The sequence below is a fragment of the Populus trichocarpa genome, chromosome 9 (genome assembly GCF_000002775.5).
Source record: "Populus trichocarpa isolate Nisqually-1 chromosome 9, P.trichocarpa_v4.1, whole genome shotgun sequence".
Classification (NCBI taxonomy): Eukaryota; Viridiplantae; Streptophyta; class Magnoliopsida; order Malpighiales; family Salicaceae; genus Populus; species Populus trichocarpa.
The window spans coordinates 7,406,600-7,432,105 of record NC_037293.2 but is presented as its reverse complement, the minus strand read 5'-3'; the positions used below and the strand labels follow the sequence as shown (position 1 = coordinate 7,432,105).

Genomic DNA, 25,506 nt, shown 5'->3' with positions numbered 1-25,506 from the left:
ACTATTTTTCTTTTAATTTAAATATTGTTTTTGTTACATAAATCATTTTTTTTATTAGAGTGACCTTTATATTTATTTAAAATAGCATAAAATATAAGTATTTTAAAGAAAATATAAACAGGCCTATCTTTATATAAATTATTTATTAAATATCTATTTTAAAAGGTTGGAAAATATATATTTGTTAACAAAATAGATCAAAATCTTTTTACTAGAATATTGAGAAAACGAAATAAAAATATTGAGTTTTTCTGGGACCAAATTTAAGTAAAATAGATAGCAAAACAACACAAATCACACTAGAAAATAGATAGTTAAATGAGTAACATGAGTCTAGCAATGTTAATACTTTTACTAGTAAAAAATGAATGCCCAACATCCTTCTATGAAACAATTGGATTTATAACAAATTAGAAAGGGTGAACGTTATTTCCAGTCATTCTATTGTTATTCTCGCTTTATAATTTTAAGACGTGACAAAACCAGTATTCTTCAGATTTTTTTACATTTGTATTTAAATTTCATGGTACCGTAAACATCATAGATATCTATTACGGTTTTTATAACTTCTTTCTCTTGCCTGCATAGTTTTGAAACCCGGCCCGAGCCGATGGATCGAGCTGAAATTCAGGGCTAGAACCGAATTGGGTTGATGAAAAAATATGAAAAGTCATGACCCGGTCAACCCGGTGGGTTGACCTGGCAAAACCTGGTCAAAAACACGCTTGCAACCCGTTGATTTTTATTATTTTTTTTACTAAAACGACGCCATTTTGAATTTTTTAAAAAATAAGGATTGACCTGGCCGACCCGGTCAAAACCCGGAACCCGGGCCTTGTGAATTTTATTTTTTTTAATATGCTAAAAAAATAGACTAAGAGCTTGTGAAATTTTTTAGATTTAGTTTGTTTTTTAATTTAAAAATGGTTAAAGAGTGTTTTAAAGTTAAAACAGATTTATTGAGGTTTCTGATATTTTTCATGTATTTTTAAATAAACGCACGTTAAAAACTATATTTTTTTAATAAAAAAACTCATACCCTGTTTTTTTAGGTGATCGTAAAACATACAAGTGGAGGGCTTGTTCTCCTATTTAAAAATATTCACTCGCCCGTTTATTATCAAAACAAAGAAAAGGAAATAAAACTAGGCGCACAAGCCTACATATTCTTGCTTTTAGGCTAGAAGCATGGGATAACCTTCGAGACACCTTGCCTATTTTCTTTTGAGAAATTCTTGGCCCGTCATCTTTTATTTTTTTCTCTTCCAGATAATACTTTTTTTTATTTTAAAGATCTTCGAATAAAATTATTAAGATGATATTTACAAAAGTACCTGGCTATGCTATAATTTTGAAACAAGATTAAATTTTTATTGTAATATTAGTAATTATTGTATGAATAACTATATAGGACCATGACATGTGGATTTTTTAAAAACAAATTCAGGATTATTCAGTTAGAATAAAATAAATATTTTTCTATTTTTTATTAATTTTTATATATTCTTCTCAAATTAGTTATTCTTTTGTTTTTTTTCATCAAATAGCTTAAAATATCAAAGCATGATTTCTTTTTATTTTTTATGTTAAAACTATGATAAACTTTTATTTTAAAAACCATGCTTGTGATTTAAAAAAAATATGTTTTCATTAAAAAATTACACGAATAAAAAAGAAATTTTGACAAGTTTTTTTTTCTTGAGAATATAAATAGTTTGAATTGTTACGAGTGCTTATTTAAATTGCAGTAAAAATAAATAAAAATAATTTTCAAACATAATCTTGCAATGTATATAAAAAAAAACTAATAAGATACCATACAAATTGATACAAGTAAAATTTTAATTTAATGCAATGAAAAAAAATCTTCATCTGACTCAGAGAAATTAAGAATAAGGATCGATGACTAAAAATCTGTTTATTTTTATATTTTAAAAGTATTAAAAAAAATAATTTTTTTTTAAAAATTATTTTTCATGTGATTTTAAATAGTTTTGAAGTTAAAATATTAAAAAAATTAAAAATAAACAAAATATTTTCAAATAAAAATAAATATTAAAGAAAAGACATATCGCTAGTATGAAAGATTGACGTCAATATTTTTTTTTTTTTTGGATTCGAGGAAACCCCACTTTCTGGAAAGCGCATTTTGTGGGCTCAGGTGAACGAGTAAAACCCCGGCTGTCCCATGCTTTTACAAGAGATACACGTACTGACTCGAACTCAATATCTGCTGTACGGATCTCAAATCTTTTACCATCACGCTACGTACCTTTATATCAACATGCATACAGGGCAGGTGCCATATAATATAACAATGCATGTCAAACCAATACAAGCCGTTATAAACTCAAGCAGAATAAAATCCAGAGGGACAAGCTAACAAAATATTGATGCTAACAAAATATTGATGTGCATGCGATGCATAGTTGCTTCAAGCTGATCGCAGTTCATGAAATATCTTGTTCATTAATTAGAGCATCATACAGATAAACATAAAGGGTAGTTTAATTGATTAAATTTTAAATTTATTTTTTAATAATTACAATTTTGAATTTATTTAAAATTATTTAAAATTTATATTATTGTTAACTTCAATACTAATAAAATTAATCAAGTACAAATTAATACACCAACATTAACCTAAAAAAAAATCTTGCCACGAGGAGGAGAAGGTCGCTAAATAGAGTGATCCACTCTGGGCCATGGGTTTAAATATTTGTCTGATCAAATGGGGTTGAGGCCCAGTATCAAGGGCCTCACAGTTTAGCTTCTTTTACCACGAAAGAGAGCAAACTTTTGGCATGGAACAAGAACACTCCAATCTAAAGTCATTCTGCTAACGTACAAGCCACTTCTTGCAGCCCACGATTAAACCTCGTGACTGGCCTCTTTTCGTCTTCTTCAAAACCCCAGCTGAACCCCAACACCGTTCATGCAATGGCGGCTAAAACCCCTGATCCATCTTAACCTCCACGCCATATAAATTTAGTAATTATTCCCTAGCCTTTAAATTTGTTCGGCTTTGGTGGGTTCTTGTTTGTATGCTTTTTATCAATGGCTAGCAATGATAATCCAGGAAGTGAATCTAATATTAATGGTGGTGATGCTGCTGCTTCTTCTTCGACCTCGAAAGTTGGAGAAACACCCACTCAGATTCAGCCTTTTAGAATGCCTACAATAGAAGAGGTTCGTGCCCAGGAAGTTTGGAATAACTGTGCTGTTCGCAGTGTGGCTAGTGGAGTCATGGGTGAGGATTGGTTGATTAATTTACCTTCCCTTTTGGTTTTCAACTCATTGCAATTTTTTTTTTAACGTGCTTTCAATAATAAGCTCTTATGTTGTTATAGGGGTAATAGGTGGATTGAATTTTCAATAACTCTAGCCTCTAAGAGTGAGAAATTTTAAATTTCTGGGGTGGGTTTATGATTGGTTTTGGGAGGGTTTTGGTTTGAAGTAAAATGATCGATGCGTTCTGTGAAATGGAAATTTTTGTTCGTAGGAGGTGGGTTGGGGTTGTTCATGGGACTGTTTCTTGGTGCCTTGGATAATCCTATTATGCAAGATGAGATGACAGGAAGGCAGCAATTTATTTATACTGCAAAGCAAATGGGGCGGAGGAGTTGGAATTCTTGTAAAGCGTTTGCAATTATGGGCTTGGTTTTCTCAGCTGCCGAGTGTGTTGCTGAGAAGGTAATATACCAAGGAGAATGCACTAATAAAAACCGTGATTTTTATGTATCTTCGAAGTTTCAAAATTTCTTTATAGCCGATAGGAGCTTAATTTGGGTTGGTTGTTCGTAGGCACGAGCAAAACATGACACCACAAATACTGTAGTTGCTGGGTGTGTCACTGGAGGTGCCATGTCAGCAAAAGGTATGTTTTTTTTGGCCCATGTTCAATACTTTTCTTGTTAATTGCTTTCAGTTTGAGATTAAGTAGCCAAGGTATGGATTTCATTTACACCACTCAGCACTCACTTGTCTTAGAGCTTCTAAATCTGTCAATTCATGGTTCCTGATACCATCCAATCAAATTCACTTCCCCCGCACAGCTTCATAAAAGATGTTCGTTGAATCCCCTTAGTGCTAATTTTTTGAATCCACGTGCTTTATCATACCTTGCAATTTTTGTATGCACGAGGACTCAAATATTGGATGTTTCATCAAGCATAAAGTTAAATTTCTGATGTTATGACCCCATGGTATTTGCTCTGTGTTTTGCATAGTCTCGTGGTCCGAACGATAAAATTACATGTCAGATTAAATTTTGATGAAATTAACCTGCATGGTTTGGGCATGGTATGCAAGTAGTCTATTTTACTTAAGAATTTCTGAGTATATTTTCCGATAGTATCTTGTTAGTGGAACTAAATGACATCTGTGGTGAACTTGCATGTACTTCCGAAGCAATTTCAAAGGAACAGAGAAACTTTATTTATTAGGAAACCAAAGGGAAAAACTTAGGAAAATGTGGAGAATTGTATATGAATGCAACGAGAGTGGTGAAATATTTTAGGCATTTTGACTGTTCACTTTGTTTGTTGAGGTGGAAAGGGAAGGGAGTGGATAGGTTTAGACTGTTGGCGGAAGAGGTGCTCATCTTGTTTGGTAGGATAGTTGTATACTCAAGAAAGGAATGGAAGAATTCATCCCTTCAGTTCTTTCAATCCTTCCAAATTGGAAAATACGGAAGAAGAGGCATGAATGGCATGAAAGTTTTCTGATTTTACCTCATCTGAATCCTTTATTTTTTACCTCCTTCCCACATTTAAACAACTAGAATGATGGATAGTTTCCACCCGCAACCTTTCCACTTTCTTCTTTATGCACTTTATCATCCTTATATTCCATCCTCTTGAATGACCAGTGTTAATATGGTGATGCAAGGACATAACCTCACCGTTCTTTTTTTCTGTAACGTGGCATCACTTTTGGCTGTTCCTGTTAGGAACTTTGCTCTTTTTTATTAATTGATTTCACACTCCTGTTAAACTGCTACTTTCCTGTAGTTTCAGTTAATTACCCATACAAACTCGGGATAGTTTTGGTATTTCAAAACCTGTAAGAGTGTGAATAAACCTAGCGGTTATCCAATTTTAATTTTCTCTTTAACTATTGTCATCATCATTTTGGTTTATTTTGAGTCCTGTTCATTAATCAACTTGATCTCAGCAGTATGACCTGTATCCTGATTGCAGGGGTGAATATACCCTATAGAGAAGCGGGACAATTGCCCCCTTTATTTTTTTGAACTTTCCCTTTGGTCCTTATATTTTTTAATCTTTTCACACAAGTCCAAATAAAAATGATCAATTGTCCCCCATAATTTTTTTTCTTGTTAATGAAAAAAATTACCCCCCTTAACAATTATTTAGGGCTTTGCAACTGCCTGAGTATCTTTAAGGAACATATTTTAGGTTCAGATTTACAGGTTAGAACCTTTCAAATCATTTAGCTTTTTCATTCTCTTCAAATATTTTATGATATCTAGTGCCAATTCCTTTTGGTATTTTCTAGATGGATTTGGATTTTCAACACAGGAAGGCTTATCCATTTTGGCATGGATGATGAAGGGATGGATTTCCAACTATGCCATCCGTAAATAATGTTATGGCATGGATGATTAAGGGTTGGAAGTTTTCCGCCCATAAATTTAGAGTTCTGTTAGCATCGATGACGACGTGTGGTCATGTTGAACTGTGCTTCGTGGAATTATCTATCTGGCCCCGACCATTGTTTATCTATGTCTCAGTCTACTGCTGCACTTCAAATTTGATGTTTATTAGAGCTTTTTGTCAGTGTGGTTGTGGGTGCTTTTCAAATAACTTTTCGTGTCAAAATACATGTCAATGATGTTTTTTCATTTTTTAAAAATTATTTTTGACATCAGCACATCAAAACGATCCAAAACGACAAATCATATTAAATTTTAGCAAAAAAAAAAATTTTCAAATTTTTTGGGAATGCAGGTAGAACCGCGTTCCCAAACGCTACCCGAGGCATCAGCCTTTTATTTAGGGAAAAACTCAAGTTTGATTTTTCAAGCTGCTAATTTTGCAACCATCTCTAAAATGCTATGGCAATGGCTGTTGGCTTTAACTTATCCACTTCTACTCTTAACATCAATACTTCAATATGCAATCTCTTTCTTGCGTATTTTTGGTTGGATTATCATCATTCATTATCTTACCTGTCTGCAGTTTGTTTTGCTCTCACTCTGCTTCCCCTTTCCAGGTTATCTTACACTCCTGTCTTTTTTTAGGTGGTCCGAAAGCAGCATGCTTTGGTTGTGCTGGGTTTGCTGCATTCTCAGTTTTGATAGAAAAATTCCTAGACAGACATACTTGAGTGGACAAGTACCCGGATCCAGTTTTGCAGGCTGGCTTTGGATTAGAGACCTGGCAGCCTAGCAGCTAGCGGCTGGCAGAGAAATTATATCTTTTTTCTACACTTTCATTTTTTATTCGAATTAAATTTCTGCCCTCAACGAAGTCTTGTACGATTTCGTTTTCGATTTTCTGCCCCCTCATTAACTGATACATCACCCTGAGAATATCCGGTGTGGATTGTATTACAACGAGGGTTGCTAGCGGCAGCCGCTAGCAACACTCTGTGCATCTGCCACGGTTCTCAAGATGTGACAAAAACTTCCAGGCTGCTGGTTACCCAAATTTCTAACCAAAAAATACAACTTTATTAGCAGTATACAGTCAAGTTGCAGATCAGGAAAAAATGAGAAAAGATTCAAAATTAAGAAAGCAACATAAAGTAACCGGAGTCACCAATTAACAAAAATCGATCCCAGCTTAAAGCTGCTTGTAAAAAATCATCAGAAACGGCAAGGATCAACTCTAAGATTTTTGTTATTGTATAAAGGGCATTCAATCTCAAACTTAAACTGTTTCCTTAATTCAAGTAAAATATATTCTAAAAGAAAACAAAGAATTCTCCGAAAGGATACATTGAATTCAAACATCCGAGGTACAGATCTCTTATGGCGAATAAAAAAAATAAAAAAATTGAAGAAAATATATACAACGAATTCAAAATTAATCTTTGTATGACCTTCAAGAAACACAAGAAAAATCAACTGTTTTCTCTAATTTCAAGGTTTAAAATTTTGTTATGAGCAAGGATTATAATAGATTGACTTAAAAAAGAAGAAGAAGGGTAACAGTATAACAGGGACAAAAAGACTGTTTCCTAAATTCGATCTAAAACTGTCTAATATACCGCCGCTATCTTCAACCAAAAATACATTTTCGTATCTGTATTTGATGTACTGGATGCTGAACAAACACAAACGGACGGACAGAGAGAACTAGCACGAAACAGAGAGAAATTCATGGTTCAAATCAAAATATCTTAATAAAAAATAAAATAATTTTTTTTTAAAAGTATAATTTATAATAAATATAATTTTAAAGGTTATAATTAAATTTATAAATAAAATAAAAGCCGAAGGAATGAGAAAAAAAATCAAATTAAATAATGTTTTGTGAGAAGAGTTATTATAAAAGAGTGTTTTTTTTAAATGTTAATTGTTAATGTTAATATTAGTGGTAATTGTTAATAATCCACTATCCTTTATAAAAAAGCACATAGCTAGATACTGAAGTCTGTGAAACAAGAACACGAAGGAGAGAAAGAAAAAAGAAGAAATCATGTCGAAGAAAGGAGAAGTGGTTTGTGTTACTGGTGGAAGCGGTTGTATTGGCTCTTGGCTTGTCCGTCTCCTTCTCGACCGTGGGTATACCGTTCACGCCACCGCAAAAAATCTCAGTAAGTTAAAAAAACGACTTGTAGTCCGTCCAATATTGTTAGCAGTGGTCGTCCTATTGTGTTTTGCTAATTCTCTTTCCTCTGATTTTGAATTGAAGAGGATGAAAAGGAGACGAAGCATCTAGAATCACTTGAAGGAGCAGACACGCGTCTCCGTCTTTACCAAATTGATCTCCTCGATTATGACTCCATTGTCGCCGCAATCAACGGCTGTGCTGGCGTCTTTCACCTGGCCTCTCCGTGCATCGTTGATGAAGTCCATGATCCTCAGGTACTAGAGTTGTAGTGATAACTTGTCGCCTTTTTGCCTTTGATTGATTTTTTATTTGTTTAGTTACACAAAATTTCTGTGCATTTCCTTCTTTATTTTTCCTGAAAGAATGAGCTTTTGGATCCGGCAATTAAAGGAACAATAAATGTACTAACGGCGGCAAAGGAGAACGGCGTCAGGCGCGTCGTGGTAACGTCTTCGATTTCTTCTATTACGCCCAGTCCTAACTGGCCTGCAGACGTCATCAAGAATGAGGATTGCTGGACGGACGTTGAGTACTGCAAGCAAAATGGAGTGAGTACCGAGTAGTGTCTTGTTCTTTTAATTTATTTCCTAATAAATATTACTTTGTTGACTTTTGTGGATTATAATGTGGTTGATTTTGTTTGTTTTGTTGTGGTGATTAGTTCTGGTATCCATTGTCAAAAACACTAGCCGAGAAAGCTGCGTGGGAGTTTTCAAAGGAGAAGGGGTTGGATGTGGTGGTGGTGAATCCGGGTACAGTTATGGGTCCGGTTATTTCACCGGTGCTGAATGCTAGCATGGTGATGCTTGTGCGCCTTTTCCAAGGTTATGTTGTTCACCAACTCAATCTATGATTACTTGTTAACTGCATTGTCATTCTGGGAAATGTGTATGTTCGTCAACTAATGTTGAAGATTCATATAGTGTTAGGGCTGTGTACCTTTATGTTTCTTTGAATGTACATTATTTTTGCAATTCAAACCAGTTAATCTGAGACATCTGACTGAGGTTTGAGGTGGAAGTAGAGTTTGAAAGCATGTGGCTTATTGTGGATGTCTGGTTTAAGATATGGGGTAATTTGAGTAACAGCAGGAAATGGGGAAAGTGAACAGAAAGAAAGTTATAGGGACGAAGGATAAGGTGTGGAAAAGATTGAAGTTCTTTTCTCTTTATCTTGGTTGGTAGAGCCGAGGGTAGAAATAGAGGAAGCGAGTAGGAAGGGTAAAAAATAATAATTAAATCATGCTTTCCTCCCCGTGTCCACATGTTCTGGGAGTGAAAGGACTTTATGGTTGTTAAATGGAAGCTAAATTTTCCTTTTTTTAGCTACTATTTGTGAACAAGGGAAGTAGTGTTCACTTGGTTCAATTTCCTTCCAGTCCTTCATCTTCCCTCCCACTTCCCACCTACCCAACAAGTTGTCAATGTTTAGCTTCCTTGCCATAATTGAGTTGGCACTTGGACACTCTAAGCAGTCAGATCATAGAAGTAGCCTATCCATAGTTTGTAGAACAGCAGAATTAGTCATGAACTAGAATCCAACATCACTTTTATTTCTTTTGCACTAATAGGCTTATAGCTTATAGCTTCAACAGCACAATTAGATTTCCTTCTAATGCACCTCTTTCTCCTGCCGGATAGTAGCTGTGTCAAGAAAAAGTTTTTGAGGAAAATGCATAGAAAATTGCAAGAACCAGGAACAAAGATTAAACTTTTTGTTAGTTTTGATTGTCTGTTCATGTGCATACCCTTCTTTCAATAAGCTAACATTCCATTATACTATTGCAGACATGCAAACATGTTTATGGAAGTATCTTGCTAATAAGCCTCTAACTCAATCATTTTGACTCTTGGATTCGATTTCCTTTACTTCATTAGCAAACTGGTACTAATTTAACAACTTTGCTATTATGATTTCTTGAATAAGGAAAGCACTAACAATGACATTTTGTCCTTATTGCAGGCTGCACTGAGACATACCAGAACTTCTTTATGGGATCTGTCCATTTTAAAGATGTAGCCTTGGCACATATTATAGTGTATGAGAACCCATCAGCAACTGGCAGGCACCTGTGTGTTGAAGCTATATCTCATTATGGTGACTTTGTGGCCAAGGTTGCTGAGCTATATCCTGAATATAAGATTCCTAGGTAAAGAATTTAAGTTTGTTTTTGAGTGTGTACTGTGTGGTGAATATTTGACCCGACCTATGTACATTTTTTATGCCTACGAATTTGATTGTCTGTTGTCTGTTGTCTGCAAAACACTATTGAAACCATGTACTATATTCTGAAATCTACTTTCCTCTTCAAAATGCTCTACTACATAATTTATCTAAACTTTGCCCATGGATGTACATGTGCGAGGAGCATTAAAGCTATCGAAGTCTTGATTGTCGTTCAAAGTGTCTCGGTAGTTGGGAGCATTAAATTTAACTAGTCTTGCTCTTTATTCTCATACAGAGTTGTGCTTGCTGTTGCGTTGTGGATCAAACTTCCGTCCATTGCCACCCCTGCTTCATTGAGATCTTAAAACTTCTTTCTGGCTGTTTGATGGTGTGAATCATTACTGCTTGATCCTTAATGTGCCTATTGGTGCAGGTTGCCGAAGGATACCCAACCTGGGTTGTTGAGGGCAAAGAATGGAGCCAAGAAGCTGATGGACTTGGGTTTAGAATTTATTCCCATGGAGCAAATTATCAAGGATGCAGTTGAAAGTTTAAAGAGCGAAGGATTCATTTCTTAAGAAAAAGCTTCAGGGATCAATATATGGGGTAGAACTGATTAGTGTGTTTGTGCAGGAACAATCACAGCTTGCATATGGAGGTTACCTGTAATGTTGGCAGGTCTCAGTGTTACCGTTTTGCTATGTGGACAGTTTGAACAGGTTTATGAATTCGAAGAAAAAAAAAAACCCTGGTTTTGCTTTGCTTCGTCTTAAATTCTTGGTAATTAGCATGAATGGGATCGATTCAACAAAATCATTGCAGTTTATGAAGTCTTTAATTGCAAGCTTGTAACAACTAGTTTTCTGATAGTTATCTCCTGTTTATGATATGCAATCATTTAAAATATGTGCTATCGGTGTCCTGTAACAGTCTTCAGTAAGGGGGAATTTTGTTTGTTCATGCTTTGATGATTTGATCATAAGAGATTATAGTCCATCTTCTGAGGTGAGGTAAGACTCCTTTAGTGGTGTTAAGAGCGTGGGAGAGGTGGTGCTCGGCAAGTGCAAGATCGAAGGAGCGGGTAAAACGTAAATGTTGCACGCAAACCCATCAACATTTCTACATTTTTTAAGTATGAGGGCTAGAACCTGAAGGAGCTCATATCTTTCTTTGGGAATGAACCTGTTTTTTTTTTTAAATAAAATAAAATAAATTTGGGTTACAGGTAGCCTGTGTAAAGCCATTTTCAAAAGGCAGTGGGCAGTGTTTGGCATTGCAGGAGGAAAAGTATTTTTTTAAAAAATTAATTTTTTTAATTTTAAATTAATATGTTTTTAATATTTTTAGATATTTTGATGTGTTGTTGTTAAAAATAATTTTAATATAATAAAAAAATATAATTTTAATATATTTTAAAATAAAAAATACTTTAAAAAACAATCACTATTGAATATCTAAACATCCTATTAATATCTAAACCCGGAAACCCAAAATCAGTACTACTGGAAGGAAAAAAATTATTAGAATTTTATTTTCTAACACTTGAAAATTTTTTAAAAAAAAACAGAAGAAGAAAGGGGGTACTGAATTCCTTGTTTTCCTGGATACATTTCCTTGTGGATGGAAATAATGGATTTACTCTCTTGCCCTTAAAAAAAAGCACAAGGTTGATGATTGAGAGTAGAATTTTGTTTGCAATACAAGCTTTTTAGTATTTTTAAATTCATCAAGGGCAAGGCAATTGTTTAACTTTTAAATTGCATAGTAAAATATCATAAACACCCTTAACATTCATATATTGTTGGATGCCATTTAGGGTAAAATTATATTTTTAATTAACAGATGCACGGTAAAATAATATATTTGCTCTTGTAAACAAATAAAAAACTAGTTACTAAAGAGGGGTGTTTGGGTTTTATTCTTTTTATTTGTACAGTAAAAATACCTCCTTGCTTTCGGGGTTTAAATTTTGATACCTTGATTTTGAGGGCATTTTTGCCATTGCCCTGTTGGTTTTTTCATTGTTGGGCTCACGTCAGCCAACCTGTTGTATTTAGATGATGCATGCAGTTGATTCCAGTAATTAAAAACATCGTTACAAAGTGTTTTTAGATTCATTCTGGCGTCTTCTCCATGTAACGGTGGCGCATGCATAAAACAACCCTCCGGTTTGGCTCCAACAACTATTTTTTTTATTTCTCCTCTCTCCCTCAATTTTTGCGCTATACCCTACAGTTTTCCAGACCAACCCCTCAAGTTCTTTTTATTTTTTATTTAGTCCCTGACTCTGGTTAATATCTGTTTCATTTAAAATAATTTATGCAAACCAAAATTTGTTTCAATTTCATTCTTGTTTTATTTTTTATGTCATATTTTGATCCTCATTCTTTTAATTTATATTTATATCATCTAAGATAATTTTTATAATTTATTATTTTTTTGCAATTTCACCCTTATTATTTTTTTCATATCAGATTTTATTCTCATTTTTTTGAATGTTTTTTTTTTTTGCTTTGCAAATTTTTTTGTTTAATTTTTTTACTCAATTTCATCCTTCAACGGTAAATTAGTTTGGATTTAAAATTTTTGATTAAGCCCGTGTTTGAGATTTCACGAGTTGCAATTTGGAAAATTAACCTAATCTAAAGAGGTTTGTCAAGGGTTGCTTTGTTTTTTTTTTTTCAATTTTTAAACTAATGTTTTTTCAATTTTTTCTTTTGATATTTATTTAATTGGAAATTGAATTTTGTTTTTTTATATGCTTTCTATGCCTTTTGTTTTTTTTATTTGCTTGAGTTATCTCAAGGTTTTTTTTATTTATTGTTCTTTGTTAAATTTATTTTTCCAAAATAAATTTTATTCTTGAATTAATTGAAATTGATTGGTTGAATATAAATTAAATACTCATTTCAATGTGTTTTGTTTAGTTTACTTTTTTAAGGCGTTGCTCTACCGATCCATGTGATTTCTTTCGATGTAGTTGTGCATCTTGTTGCAGTGAAGTTTTAACCGTCTCAACAAATTCTTTTGATTGTGGGCGATGTTAACAGTAGAATGACTTTGAGTTTCAATGATTTTTTTTTTATTCTCTTTATATTTATGATATCGATAACTCATTTTTCTAGTTAATTATTGTCAAAATAATTTTAGGATTCATTTCTATCATTACCTTCAATTTAAATCAAGCTATTAAATTAACTGATTTTACTGAATATAATCAAGCACGGGCAATGGTTTTTTTTTTTTAAATACTATTGTTGCCTGAGTTTTTCTTATGTTAAAAAAAATAAAATTGAATTAGATGGCGGCATAGCGTGGGTTACAGCGTAGTTGAAAACTAAGAGCACATGAAATCAAGGCAGTGGATGATTCTAATAAATCAAAAATTTGTCGTAGTTTTTTTGCCTGGAACAACATAAATGGACCGTTTTGACTGTGCTGGCAGCGTATTGTGTGGTGGCAGAGTCAGCTGACATTAACCTGTAAAATCCATCATTTTTGTTTCCTTGAAAAATCGTCTTAGAATATACTCTATCTGCTCCAAGTTATCCTCATCTTCACTTTCAAATAACGTCGTAACCACCTAATCTCTCTTCCTCTTCTTCAAATTAAAGCAAACAATAATTAATTAAAAAAATCATAAACTTTCAGTGATGGCTTCTCGTCTAACAACCACCGCCCTCTCTTTCCTCACTTACCTCTCGATTCTCTTCTCCTTCTCTTCATCTACAACAATTCTCCCTTCAAATTCTGATAAAGTTTCCCTGGCACTATACTATGAATCTCTCTGTCCATACAGTGCCAATTTCATAGTGAATTACCTTGACAAGCTCGTTGAAGATGACGATCTTCTCTCCATCGTTGATCTCTACCTCTCTCCTTGGGGCAATGCCAAAATCAGAGGAAATGACACCTTTGTTTGCCAGGTTCTTTATAAAAAAATGACCCTTTCGAGCTTTTATTTCATTGACAATTATCCAACTGAAAAGGTCAAATATTTTTTTGGGTAAGGAATTGCTAGGCTGCTAAATTTTGTTTATGTGATGTTTAAATTGCAGCATGGTCCATATGAATGTTTATTGAATACAGTGGAAGCTTGTGCAATTCATGCTTGGCCTAAATTGGTTAGACTTCTTGATTTCTTCAAGTGTGATTTGATTTGGTTTAGAATAAGTTTTGTGTGGTAAGTAAGGTACCCAGTATTGGTATTTGTGTGTTTTGGTTCTGTCTTAAAATTGTGATGTTTATGATGCAGGAAGACCATTTTCCTTTTGTTTACTGTGTTGAGAAATTGGTTTATGAGAGAAAGTACCCAGAATGGGAGTCATGCTTCGAAGAATTGGGTTTGGATCCAAAGCGTGTTTCCGAGTGCTATACTGGTGGATATGGCAATGAGGTTAGTTTACTGTTAGATTTATTATGCTTTTGAATGAATCAATTCAAGTTGTGTGAGGCAATTTTGTGTCACCGTGCTCTCTATGAACTAACAAATTAAGTTACCAAGAATAGATCTTCATATGTGGTGATTCCTCCTAATTTACAGTAATCAACAGTTGCTTTTTTAAGTTGTTCATTGAAATGTATGGACCTCGTATCTGGTTGATTAAGATGATTTGGTCTATTGCATATTAGCTGGAGTTTTATGTAGACGCACAATGAAGTTAAGGCTTTGATTTCATGATTGTTGATGTTAGGAAGCTCCAATAAATTTCGACAGTGATTTGTTACAGATTTTGATGACGATCTGAGCTTAGTCAGGGAAAATTGTCCTTTTCAATTTCCTGGGGCACAAGTAGGGAAACGCCTTTGATTGAAGCAAATGCATTAAGAAATTAGCTATAATCTTATGATACTTGCTACTGTGGTTTTATTTGCTGGATTGACTTTAAGGGGGTAAGAAAATAGTTTTGTTTTCTTTACCCTGCTATGAAGATGCTGCCTGGTTGGTTATAGGCAAAATACTAAACTCTGAAGCTTGGAAGAGAGAAGTTTGAATCATGCAGATGAAAACTTGTGCTCGTTAGATATCTGAAGAACCAGCATACTGTTTAAAAGAGGGATAGTTCGGGCAGGCAATACATGGACAGTGAGGTGAAATTGAAATGGAATAAATATATTGAAATCCCTGTAACGATTTTAATTGCTTTAGACCTCTGTTTAATGCCTTGCGACAGTGAGGAAAGCCTGAAGCAATGCTTGAATCAAATGGTTCTAAGAGAAAAGCCCATGCAACTAGAAACCTTAGCTCTGATTCTGAAATTTCAATGTACGGTGATCATGTCATCTTCAGCATTTCTACCACTTGTGGCCTGGTTACCTGTATTTCATAAATGGTCATTGTCTTATACCGCATAAAGATAACTCAATGTTCTGCTGACTTCCTAATGTTTCCTTCTCTCTTTTGTCGTCATGTTATTTATTTGATGGTCCAAAAATTGTTTTCGGCACATAACTTATTGTATCTATATTTGGCACTTCTATGCAGCTTGAATTAGAGTATGCTGCTGAAACAAATGCCCTTCAGCCTCCACATAAATATGTGCCATGGGTGGTGGTGGATGGACAGCCAATTTATGAGGTTTGTTCTTTTAACTACAACCATGAGAAATTTGTGTTGTTTGTCGACTACAAAATTTGTTCACCAAAACTTTCTGCATCCCGGTTGCAATTTTGCTATTTGTGATAATTGTTCTTCACTCATGAACCATTGATGATTGATCATAGGTTATTGATTTCTCTCTACTTTTTATTTTTTTTAGTTTTAGAGGATTACTTGATGGAATTTAGAAATTACTCTGTTGTGATTTTTTTAGGACTACGAGGACTTCATAAATTACATCTGCAAGGCCTACAAAGGCACTGCCACACCCAAAGCTTGCAGCAACCAATCTCGCCATTCCATCCCAAGGGCAAAAGCAAAATCAATCCCTCCAGTTTGCTACAGAGATACGATTGTATCAACATTATTGGAATCAGTAAGATCAGCAACATCATTGTGGATGCAGTAGATGAAGATCCGGGCTGCTTATGCATCTTGATTTTATTTACTTTCCGAGTTTGATTCCCTTGTTGTTGGCATTGTAGTAATGATGTCAAATTAGCAGTACTCAGGCGCATGTCTAAAGCTGTTTCCCCCCCTTTTCTCGACTGAGCATTATCTATCTATAGTCATCTACTACTTGATAACATTGTGCTGTGATTGTGGGATTGGGATATGGTTAGATGATAAGCTGCCGGTATATATTATCAATTGAGCTACAGGTATGTGTCTCGACGAATAATTGTAGCCTGTATTATGATGTTGCTTGATAACAGACGGTCCAGTGGTTGGTTGCATGGATCTAATATGAACCTATATAGAGATGAAGGCACTTGAGCGGAGCAGTGGATAGCCGATGCTAAGAATTGGAGTTCTGATAGCTCAGTTGAGCCTATGTTTACAAGATCACCTGTACGACTTACACATCAGGTGGAGGCGTGCCCATCGGAGCGGAACAATCCAGTAGTTCAGATTTTGTCATCACGATTCTATTCTCCACTAGCAAGACTTGAAAGCAGTAGCTGTTACACGCCTTTTGACATGGTCTTATATGCTGTAGCGCTTTCTGTCTCACCGACGTCGGGAATTTTTTGTTTGAGCTTGATTCTGGTTAAAGCAACCATCCACTGAACCCTCTCATCTCACCCAGAATATTTACACAGATTCATGGGAGTCGTGTTTAAACGTCGGCGAGGTTAATACTTCTTAAATTTTAAATAAAATCTTTGGCAGACCTCTCTCCCCCGTCGATATGTCCGAGTGATTAAGGAGACGGACTCGATATCTGTTGGGCTTTTCCTGCGCTGGTTCAAATCCTTCTGTCGGCGGCTTTTGCTTTCGTATTCGTGGAATGCTCTTATTCTTTGATGGGCTGATTGGTTCAAGCAATTGCCCTCCATTTCCAGCCCAAATTACCAGATCAAGGTTTGGACTTAAATATGCTGAGCCTACTACCAAGACCGTCCTGGCCTCTTTCTTTCTTTTTTTCTAAAAAAAATTCAATTTTCCTCTTATGCTCCTTGGATGTCCATCCTCTTCCTCTGTTCAGGTGGATATGTTTTCTTTCGAGAAAAACAATTGAAGGGACTCTTAAAGACTGGTGACTGATTACTATATTCTTTCTTATCTATATTCTTTTTTAATGATAAAAAATTTCAAATCAGTTTTCATATACTAAGATGAGTTAAATTCACAATTGATTTCAACCTCAATAAATTAAACTGTACAGGTGACGGAAGAATGTCAAGATATCTATTTTTCTGTAGAAAAAACTAAACAATTATATGAGCAGATTTAACGAATAATTATACTTGGATTATAAGACAACATACAAATGTGTATATTTTAGATTAGATTTCGAATCATGTTTAACAGTGCACATATTATATTTATTATTCATATAATAAAGTGAATTTACCAAAAAAAAACTATCTCAAAAAAAAGTATCTATCATATTTCATGTTAAATCATCATCTTTATATGCTTTATATGCTAAGGATATACACATGGCTCGAAATTGAGATTATAAGAAAAATAAATTATCTAATTTCATCTAATTTCAACCTCTTATCACTAACCATTTCCTAGATGTTTCAAATTATTGTTCATCAAAAGTATTGTTCATCAAAACCATGAATATGCGCTATCGATTAGGTGATATCATGATAATCTTGTGATCACAAACAATATAACTCATGATTTTTGAAAATGGCGAATGACCAAATAATAATAACGGTGGAGCCACTTTAACAAACGCTCAGGGGTCTCTGTCCAGTAAATTTGTCCGTTAGCACACAAAAGTCAGACATCCCAAGCCAATATTAATACTAGGATTCTCATGTCCTCCCGTCGTCCCATGCATCTTCACATCTGTATCCTACTCTCTCTGGTCTCGAACAGGGTTACAGCAAGGCAAAACAAAAGGCAATTTCAAAGGAAGGAGAATGATAGATGGGTGTGGGTTCATGTTCTTTAGGATTAGGGGTTGCAGTGCAAAAGTGAGAGGAGAAGAAGGGCCATCACGCACCGTTTGTCAGTAAATTTTACGATCCAGATATCATGTCGGCGACCAAAACTACAGTTTGTCAAACTATGCAGGACCCACCATGCTGTGACATTTCAAAAAAAAAAAAAAACACACCATACAGTGACACTACTCTTCTCCTCTGGCCCTGTTTTTGGTTTTACCAAAAACCCACTGCCCCTCCAATTCCGGGTGCCACCGACTGTTTCTTCCTCTCTAGCTAGCGGAAAACCCTAGTTTATTTCCGGATTTAAAGAGTTCACGGTAAAAAAATAAAAAAATCAAAAGGGTTACATTGCTCGGAGCTTGTACAAATGCTGGTCTTTCATTGGAGATTTTTACTGAACAGAACTAGAACTACCTCGTGGACAACTCGCCAGTCCTAATTAGTCCTTTCCTTTTCTTTTTTTTTATCGTACAAAAATTACATGTGATCTACTAATGTAAGAGCTTGTTTATCGAGATTCTCAGCAAGAATTTAACATTTTTATTGTCAAGAAATATATATTAACTGATATCTTTTAATTTGGTCGAGGGGTACTGCTCAATTATGCCAGATATGTAACCCAGAAATACGTAAACCTGTTCATATTGGATAAATTTCGAACCCAAAAGCATGTAACCCTGCTCACCAGCAGACACGGAAATATTTATTTATAGCTAAAGATTAAGAAATCAACAAGCTTGTATCCTACATCTAAATTAATCACATATATAAACACACAAGCCCATACTTTAATTACATAATTGCGCTTCAATGCTAGTATATATTTTCTTTCTTCCTCAGAAGTCATGTTGTCCTCTCTTATCTGCTAATTAAATTTAAGAACATTAATTGGATCACTCAAATACAATCATTTATAAACCATCTAATAATTAAGTTTATATTCTATATCACGGCTCAATGTTTAGTCGTCATAGGATAGTTTTAACATATATTTTTAATCATTACGTCAATTTTTGATGTCGTTTTCTAGCACTAACGCTTAGTATATACACGCGCACAAACCCTTATTAAGTAATAAAAAAACATGCTTGTAGGTTATAATTCCAGCAAGTAAATGGGCATCAAGCAATTAAGCGACAACCCCCACTAAGAAAATGGAATGAGAGGGCAACAAGGCCAATGAAAGCAAAGCGTGAGGCAAATTCTCTGTGGATACGATGCGAGATCACGTTATCTTGCTTAACGCCGTGTATCTTACAACATTATCTTGACAGCCGTCATCCTTCAACACGCACCAATTATATATTTCTTCTTCATCAATTCATTTATTTATTTAATACGGAAAACAAGCAGAAGAAATTAAACGACGCTGTCTTTGTTTTTGTTTTCAAAAGTAAACAACGTTCTTGTCTGTTTGATTATCCTGTTGCTTGCTAGGCGTATTATAATGGTGGTCTGTGATCTGTGGTTTTTCATTTTCTACGCTTAGATTAGACGTACATTTTTTTAATTAATTAATTAATTAAATACAAGTAGTTGCACTGTGCATAAGTTCAGAGATTAGATATATTAAATGAAATATGAGGTAATAAGTTAAAGGAGTGAGAGTGTACGTAATACCATATGTTTAATTTAACTTCTAGAACGAGACGTCACCAATTATTGTGACAATAGCCAATCTTATTTTATTCTATAGTAGTTGTTTTAGAGGTGCGGTGTGCTAAGTGCTAACAACACCCGCAAGAAGTACCAAACTATTATATATATATATATATATATATATATATATATATATATATATAATAGCATTTCTAGAGCTTTTTTATAATTTTGCTATTTAAAATAATTACACACTTGTGAGGACGTTCACACTGTGTTTATGATATAAAAAATTGCATTATAGAATTTTGAATTTTTTTCAATTTTTTGTTTTTTGTTTTGAAAATGATGGAGTACTGTAGACCAGTTTGGAATAAAAGGGGACGGTATGGCATTACGTCTTCCTACCAGGAAAAAGACAAGAAAGGAAAACACCAGCATAGATAAATTGATTTGCAAGCAAATTCTAAGGTGACACGGGGACCGATCATTCAGCTGTCTTAAGCACTGTTTGGCACAGTAATTTGGAAGCCTGTGCTCTCGGTAGCCAAACTAAAAACCTGCACTGATTCCGCCTAGAATTTGTTAGGCAGATAAATGATACGTGTCTTTTGTTTAAGAGAAAAGGGCAGCAGCTAGTGAGGCCCATTTTAATTGTCTTGAAGCACGACCACGAGTCAAGATCATTCCTAAATAACCTTGACCACTCTCTCCAATCCAAGTGCTGCTGCTGCATCTCCTAATCACGTGCCCTAATTGGAAAATAATGAATAAAACTTCACAACTCGAGCTGGCTGCAAAATTGCCGAGGGAATTGATAGTCTCACCAAAGCTGAAACTTATTTAGAAATTTCAATTCAGCATCCACAGCGATTCCTCATGCACATGCCCTTCAAGCTGCATGCCATTGGGGGGGGGGTGGGGGAGAAATAGAGCTGCTCATAGCCATACAATATTTTAGATGCATTGCTCTCTCATGGTAAATTCTCAAGCGCACGAAACATTTATTGATGGTAACTCACATGTAGCTTTTTGTGCACCTACTCATCTTCTTTTTTTGACCATTCAACCACACACATTAATTGGTCAGTCCGTGACATGTATAATAAATACAGGAGATCAAAGGGAAATTCCTTACTTAGATAAGAAAAGAAAAACAATCTGTCTACTAAATTATTCTTAACGTGAAAAATTGAAACGCTAGATTTTTGGGTAAATTTAGATGCATCTTGAATAATCTTCACGAGTCCTGAAATTAACGATTAGACAAGCTTTCAATAACCATTAATATTAACAATCACCTAACTCAAATCTAAAATTATAGAGAAAATAAGTTCTTTAATATCAAGCTATTATCAATGATCACCAACAACATCATTAAATTGAAACGCTACTTGCAAGAGCACGTAGGCGCTACAATGAGCCACCAGCAGTTAGAAATTGCTTATTCCCTTTTCTAGGATCGTTCAACCACCCATTCCCGAACAAATTCCCCGGGTGCATCAATGGGCACACCACTCAATCGATTTCCCTCAGCTATACTGCAGTAATATCCCATCACGTCATTGCACTATATTTGGGGACTGGACAAGCTTTTAACTGGAAAGGAAATTGTAGATGTTGTCTTTAAACACAGACCCTGAGACTGTATCACGGAAACTGCTAAAAAAGCAATCCCATTTTCACCTGACGACTGACCACATTTATGGGATGATGATCATCTGCCATGTTAGGAGGGCATGAAGGAAGGTTTCGACCCTTTGGAAAATGGGCTCGGAAGAACCACTCGCATGACCTAAATGTTAGAGCAACCACTGATGTTGGCCGTAAATTCATGGTGCTTCGCCTCCGGGGTGACTGCTTTGTCCGTTTATTTTTGGGCCTATAAACACAGGGCATGTGGTGCCTCTTTTGCTTTTCCAATATAAAAGTAATAATATATTCCTCACATAATCCACACGTCAATAATTACACCGGCTGTGGTGTGAGACAAGACTAGTCGCTACAAGGTGTGGTTTAGCAGATACCCCCAACCAATCCCACACCTCCCCTACTCATCTATCACTCTTTCTTAAATGAAGTACCTTCGGCCTAAACGACAACCATGAATGCTAACGTAACGACAAAGAAACTAAAATTTGATCAGTATCTCTGTGGGCAGGCCTCCCTCTCTCCGTTTTCAATTTTTTTCACTTTTTTCTTCTTCGCATCTTGGTCCTTCTTGTACATAACTTGCCCATCAGGCCAGAACCCACATCCGTACGAAACCTTGTAATTAGATCCAAAGATGACCGTATAGAGTGATTAGCGTCAGTCAGTTTCGTTGCATTTTAAAGAACATAACATTTTCTACGCAAGGAGAACAGCATTAATGAGTTAAACTTTCTTTGAACTTCGTCCCCGGAAATCCACTTTAGCTATGGAATATACACGGGTGTCACCTATCCATCTATTTATTTTGCTTATTTTTCCTGACAGGAATAATGGATCAAACCTAGAAGAAGAAGCAGCAGCGATCTCTCAAAAGTAAATTAGAAGGGACGAATCTATCATTTTTTATTTCCTTTTGACTTCTTCAGGACTTTGATATGGTTAAAGTTACAGCTCAAACGAAGGAAAAAATAAAGCACAGTAATCAAAATGATTTGATTCTACAAAACGACAGAAAGAGAGGCGAGGAAAGTTGCTGCTATATGAAAAATGATCGGGAATAATATTTTAAGATTGAAAAGAAAAAGAAAACCAGGACAGGAAGAATAGTACAGGAAAAAAAACACCCAAGTTATTTAAGAATTTGAGATCATCACCAAGTGTTGCATCATTTTAATTGGATATGGGTCTGAATTGACATATAGAAATGGTATTTGTATGGGAGTGACTGGTGGGTCTGTGCTAATAATTAACAAAATATATAGAATACCATATGCTATATAGTAAGATATGCATCAATGATATATCAATAGAATGGAAACTAAAGGTTGGCTACTGGTCATTTTCACACTTGGGTGGTGGTTAGCAAAATAAAATAAGAGCAGCAATCACAAGGATTATTTTATTCCATTTCATTGATGCTTGTACACCCTATTATCTCTGTTTTTTTTTTCTATATTTGTTGTTATCGCAGGGAAGAGATGTTGTTTTCATAGGGATCAGAGAGAAGGATCAAAATGAATACTATCCTGAATCTCATAACCCAAGATCTTAAAAATCAATTGAGAAAAAATAAAAATAAAAGAAGAACAAATCTAAGATCAAGATGGATAGTTAGATGGTGTAGTATAAAGGTAGCACCAGAAACTGTAAGTACAAAATGTGTAAATCAGTGATGCACGTGTGTGTATTTGCCCATGGTGGGGAGCCCAGACGATCAAGAAAAGCCGGGACCATGAAGCCACATTAGTTGCTAGGGAATTAAGATTTGGTAAAAATTAATGTTGCCCTTCTTGCCAACATGCCTGCAGCCTCCCAAAATTCGAGTAGTTTGAACTTTGATGCTAGCTAGAAACCAATCACAAGAAAACAGTGCTAGGAAAGAAAACAAAGAAAGAAGAGAGGATCGAAGAATTAAAACTACTAATTAATAACCTATAGAAATCAGTGCAGTCATCATATTGTTCAGATGATATAATGGTCAATCTTATCAACAACTGTGCTGTGATATTTAGTACGCAGAGGGAGGGAGGCGAGATAATAATGATCTTAATAAGCAAACAAGATTCTATGGAATTCTTTCTCGCAGTAAATTCTTTACATATAGTGGAGTTTTAATAGGTCAAAACAAGAAAGAACCTGAAACAGAAACAGAATATGGCAGTAGTAATTAAGGCGTCTAGGTCAGTTTCCTAGATTGCATAATATAAGAGTAGATGATCCAAGAGAGTTAAACTAGGTTTAGTTCAAGAAAAACAAGGGTCTTAGGCCTCCTCTTCATTCTTGCTGAACTCTACTTTTTCTTTAATAATAATAATAATAAGGCCAAGAAAAAGAATAAACACAGTCACGCTAAAGATTTATACTTCTCAACTACCCCATCTTCCTATGTTCTAGCAAATTTTCAAATAATTGAATTATTGATCAGTCTCTGAGTAATAATATCACGGGTACTACAAAGAAGAGATAGACTACTATAGTTACCATTGAAGAAGAAGAAGCTGGGGATATGATTTTTTTAAAACTAGATTTCTAGTTAAATTTTGTTCAATGGTTCGATCGGATTATAAAGTGAATCGACAGAGATCACATATATCTCTTAATAATCACAATTAAGACAGGAGATTAAAATTAACAAAAATTTAAACACTATACGGTTGTTGTAGCAGCAGCAGCTGCTGCAGCAGCACTACTATCAGCATCACCACTCCCCCCTCCGCCACCACTAGTAGAGCCACCACCAGCTGCCTCCACCGACACATTCACCGTAGCAACAGCAACATTAGACCTTTTTCGCTTCTTCTTCTCGTAGGGAATCCCTCTAGCTTTAGCTTGACCTTCTCGAACTTCCCTCAAGTAAATCCTGACAGCTCTAGCCCCAAAAGGGTTCGATTCTGGCCGTCCACCGTTTTCTTCATAAGCAGCTCTAAGCCGTCCGATTAGCGCATCAAGACTACCCCAGGCCTGCTTAAGTGGACAAGAGCAAGGTGCTGGCGGGTTCGGGTGCCCAAAATAAGGACAGCCCGTTATGTGGACTTTGGTCTTACCAAATTGATCCAAGTATTTCAAGAACTCGATCACATGTGCACCACTGCAACGAGCTAGAGTTAATGGTGGCTTGTGGTTCTTTAAGTACTGTAAGAAAGTGTTCCAGTCTCTCCTCTTCTGCGACTCGTATCTACTTGGTGGTGCTGGCGGTGATGATCCCTCTGGTTGCTGTTGTTGTGGCAGTGATGCTGATGCTGAAGATGATCCCGCTGATGGACCCGGTTCTCCACTATTCGGGTCGGGCGCAGAAGCTACTCCAGATGTTGAGTCCATGAGAGTGATGATTGGGGGTGATTAATTTTTGCCAATTTTTTGACCAAGTAACCTTGAAAGCTTTTCGGACTAATAAGAGTGCAGTAGTGATATCAGCACAAGTAGCTGTTACGTTTCTTGTGATAGAAAAGAAAGATGGCGCCGCTGAGCTCTGGTTTTTGTATGAGTTTGTGAAGATCTTTTCAGGGGAAAGAGATCGTGTGATGAGTTTCTTTATTGGTGAGAAGGAGAGGGTTTTCAGGAAGAAGAAAGACGAGAGAGAGAGAGAGAGAGTGTTTGTTTAGTTGATGGGACGTGAAAAGAGATGAATGAATGAATAGGACTCTTCTTACTTCCTGAGAGAGAGAGAGAGAAAAACATAAGCAAGAGCAAGAGAAAAAAAAAACAAAAAAAAAAACGAGATAGGCAGAGAGGGTTATGGTGGTCGTCAAGATGATTTTATTCACATGGTGGCCCCTGGTGGACAAGACAATGTTTACTATTCACCACGGCGGCCCCTCCCTCCACTCTCCTTTCTTTCTTCCCCCCTCTATTCCAAATTTCCAATTCTTATATACAAATTACTGTGTTATATAGAAAAAACATTCACGTGCTTATCAGGTGCGTCCAACAGCAAAGTGAGGGGGTCTAAACTAAGAGCAGAGCGCGTGGTGGCCACGGGTGCAGTAAGGTGAGTTGATTTGGTGGTCGAAAGGTAGTGGTGGATTAATGGGGGTCTTCTTAAGGTCAAACAAAAATTTGGTGATGGTGGAGTGAACACTACTACTGCATAGGATTCTGTATACTGTTTTGTTTTCTCTGCCTAAAAATGGAAATTTTTGCTTTGATTTGATATCCACAACTTCTTCTCTACACATCTACTACTCCTTAATAATTAATTAGCCTCTGCCAATCAAGTCAATGGGGTCGCTACTCACTGATTCTGATAAAACTGCTTTTTAAATGTTAATTACCCTCC

At 35.5% G+C, this 25,506-nt stretch overlaps 4 protein-coding genes across 6 annotated transcripts; 3 read left to right on the top strand and 1 right to left on the bottom strand.

The window, feature by feature from the left end:
- Window positions 1-2,829: 2,829 nt before the first annotated feature.
- Window positions 2,830-6,708, top strand: LOC7454839 (mitochondrial import inner membrane translocase subunit TIM22-4). 2 transcript variants are annotated; one of them, XM_024609101.2, is made up of 4 exons: window positions 2,830-3,250; window positions 3,503-3,693; window positions 3,805-3,877; window positions 6,238-6,708. In XM_024609101.2, the coding sequence occupies exons 1-4, from the start codon at window positions 3,058-3,060 to the stop codon at window positions 6,411-6,413; spliced, it is 633 nt and encodes a 210-aa protein (XP_024464869.2). In that variant the 5' UTR covers window positions 2,830-3,057; the 3' UTR covers window positions 6,414-6,708. The 2 variants fall into 2 exon arrangements, with proteins under 2 accessions (XP_024464869.2, XP_024464870.1); XM_024609102.2 differs by having other exon boundaries at window positions 2,839-3,250; window positions 6,266-6,708.
- An 807-nt stretch (window positions 6,709-7,515) lies between these two features.
- Window positions 7,516-10,874, top strand: LOC7478788 (cinnamoyl-CoA reductase 1). Of its 2 annotated transcripts, none has more exons than XM_002313191.4 (6): window positions 7,516-7,785; window positions 7,884-8,056; window positions 8,165-8,350; window positions 8,464-8,626; window positions 9,765-9,951; window positions 10,402-10,874. In XM_002313191.4, the coding sequence occupies exons 1-6, from the start codon at window positions 7,668-7,670 to the stop codon at window positions 10,544-10,546; spliced, it is 972 nt and encodes a 323-aa protein (XP_002313227.1). In that variant the 5' UTR covers window positions 7,516-7,667; the 3' UTR covers window positions 10,547-10,874. The 2 variants fall into 2 exon arrangements, with proteins under 2 accessions (XP_002313227.1, XP_024464868.1); XM_024609100.2 differs by having other exon boundaries at window positions 10,264-10,874.
- A 2,525-nt stretch (window positions 10,875-13,399) lies between these two features.
- On the top strand, window positions 13,400-16,156 carry LOC7478789 (gamma-interferon-responsive lysosomal thiol protein). Its single transcript, XM_002313192.4, has 5 exons — window positions 13,400-13,894; window positions 14,027-14,092; window positions 14,224-14,364; window positions 15,454-15,546; window positions 15,782-16,156. The coding sequence occupies exons 1-5, from the start codon at window positions 13,622-13,624 to the stop codon at window positions 15,974-15,976; spliced, it is 768 nt and encodes a 255-aa protein (XP_002313228.1). The 5' UTR covers window positions 13,400-13,621; the 3' UTR covers window positions 15,977-16,156.
- A 7,581-nt stretch (window positions 16,157-23,737) lies between these two features.
- Window positions 23,738-25,097, bottom strand: LOC7474992 (protein LIGHT-DEPENDENT SHORT HYPOCOTYLS 5). Its single transcript, XM_002313935.4, has one exon. It carries the CDS (start codon window positions 24,546-24,548, stop codon window positions 23,877-23,879), a length of 672 nt encoding a protein of 223 aa, XP_002313971.1. The 5' UTR covers window positions 24,549-25,097; the 3' UTR covers window positions 23,738-23,876.
- Between the last annotated feature and the right edge of the window lie 409 nt (window positions 25,098-25,506).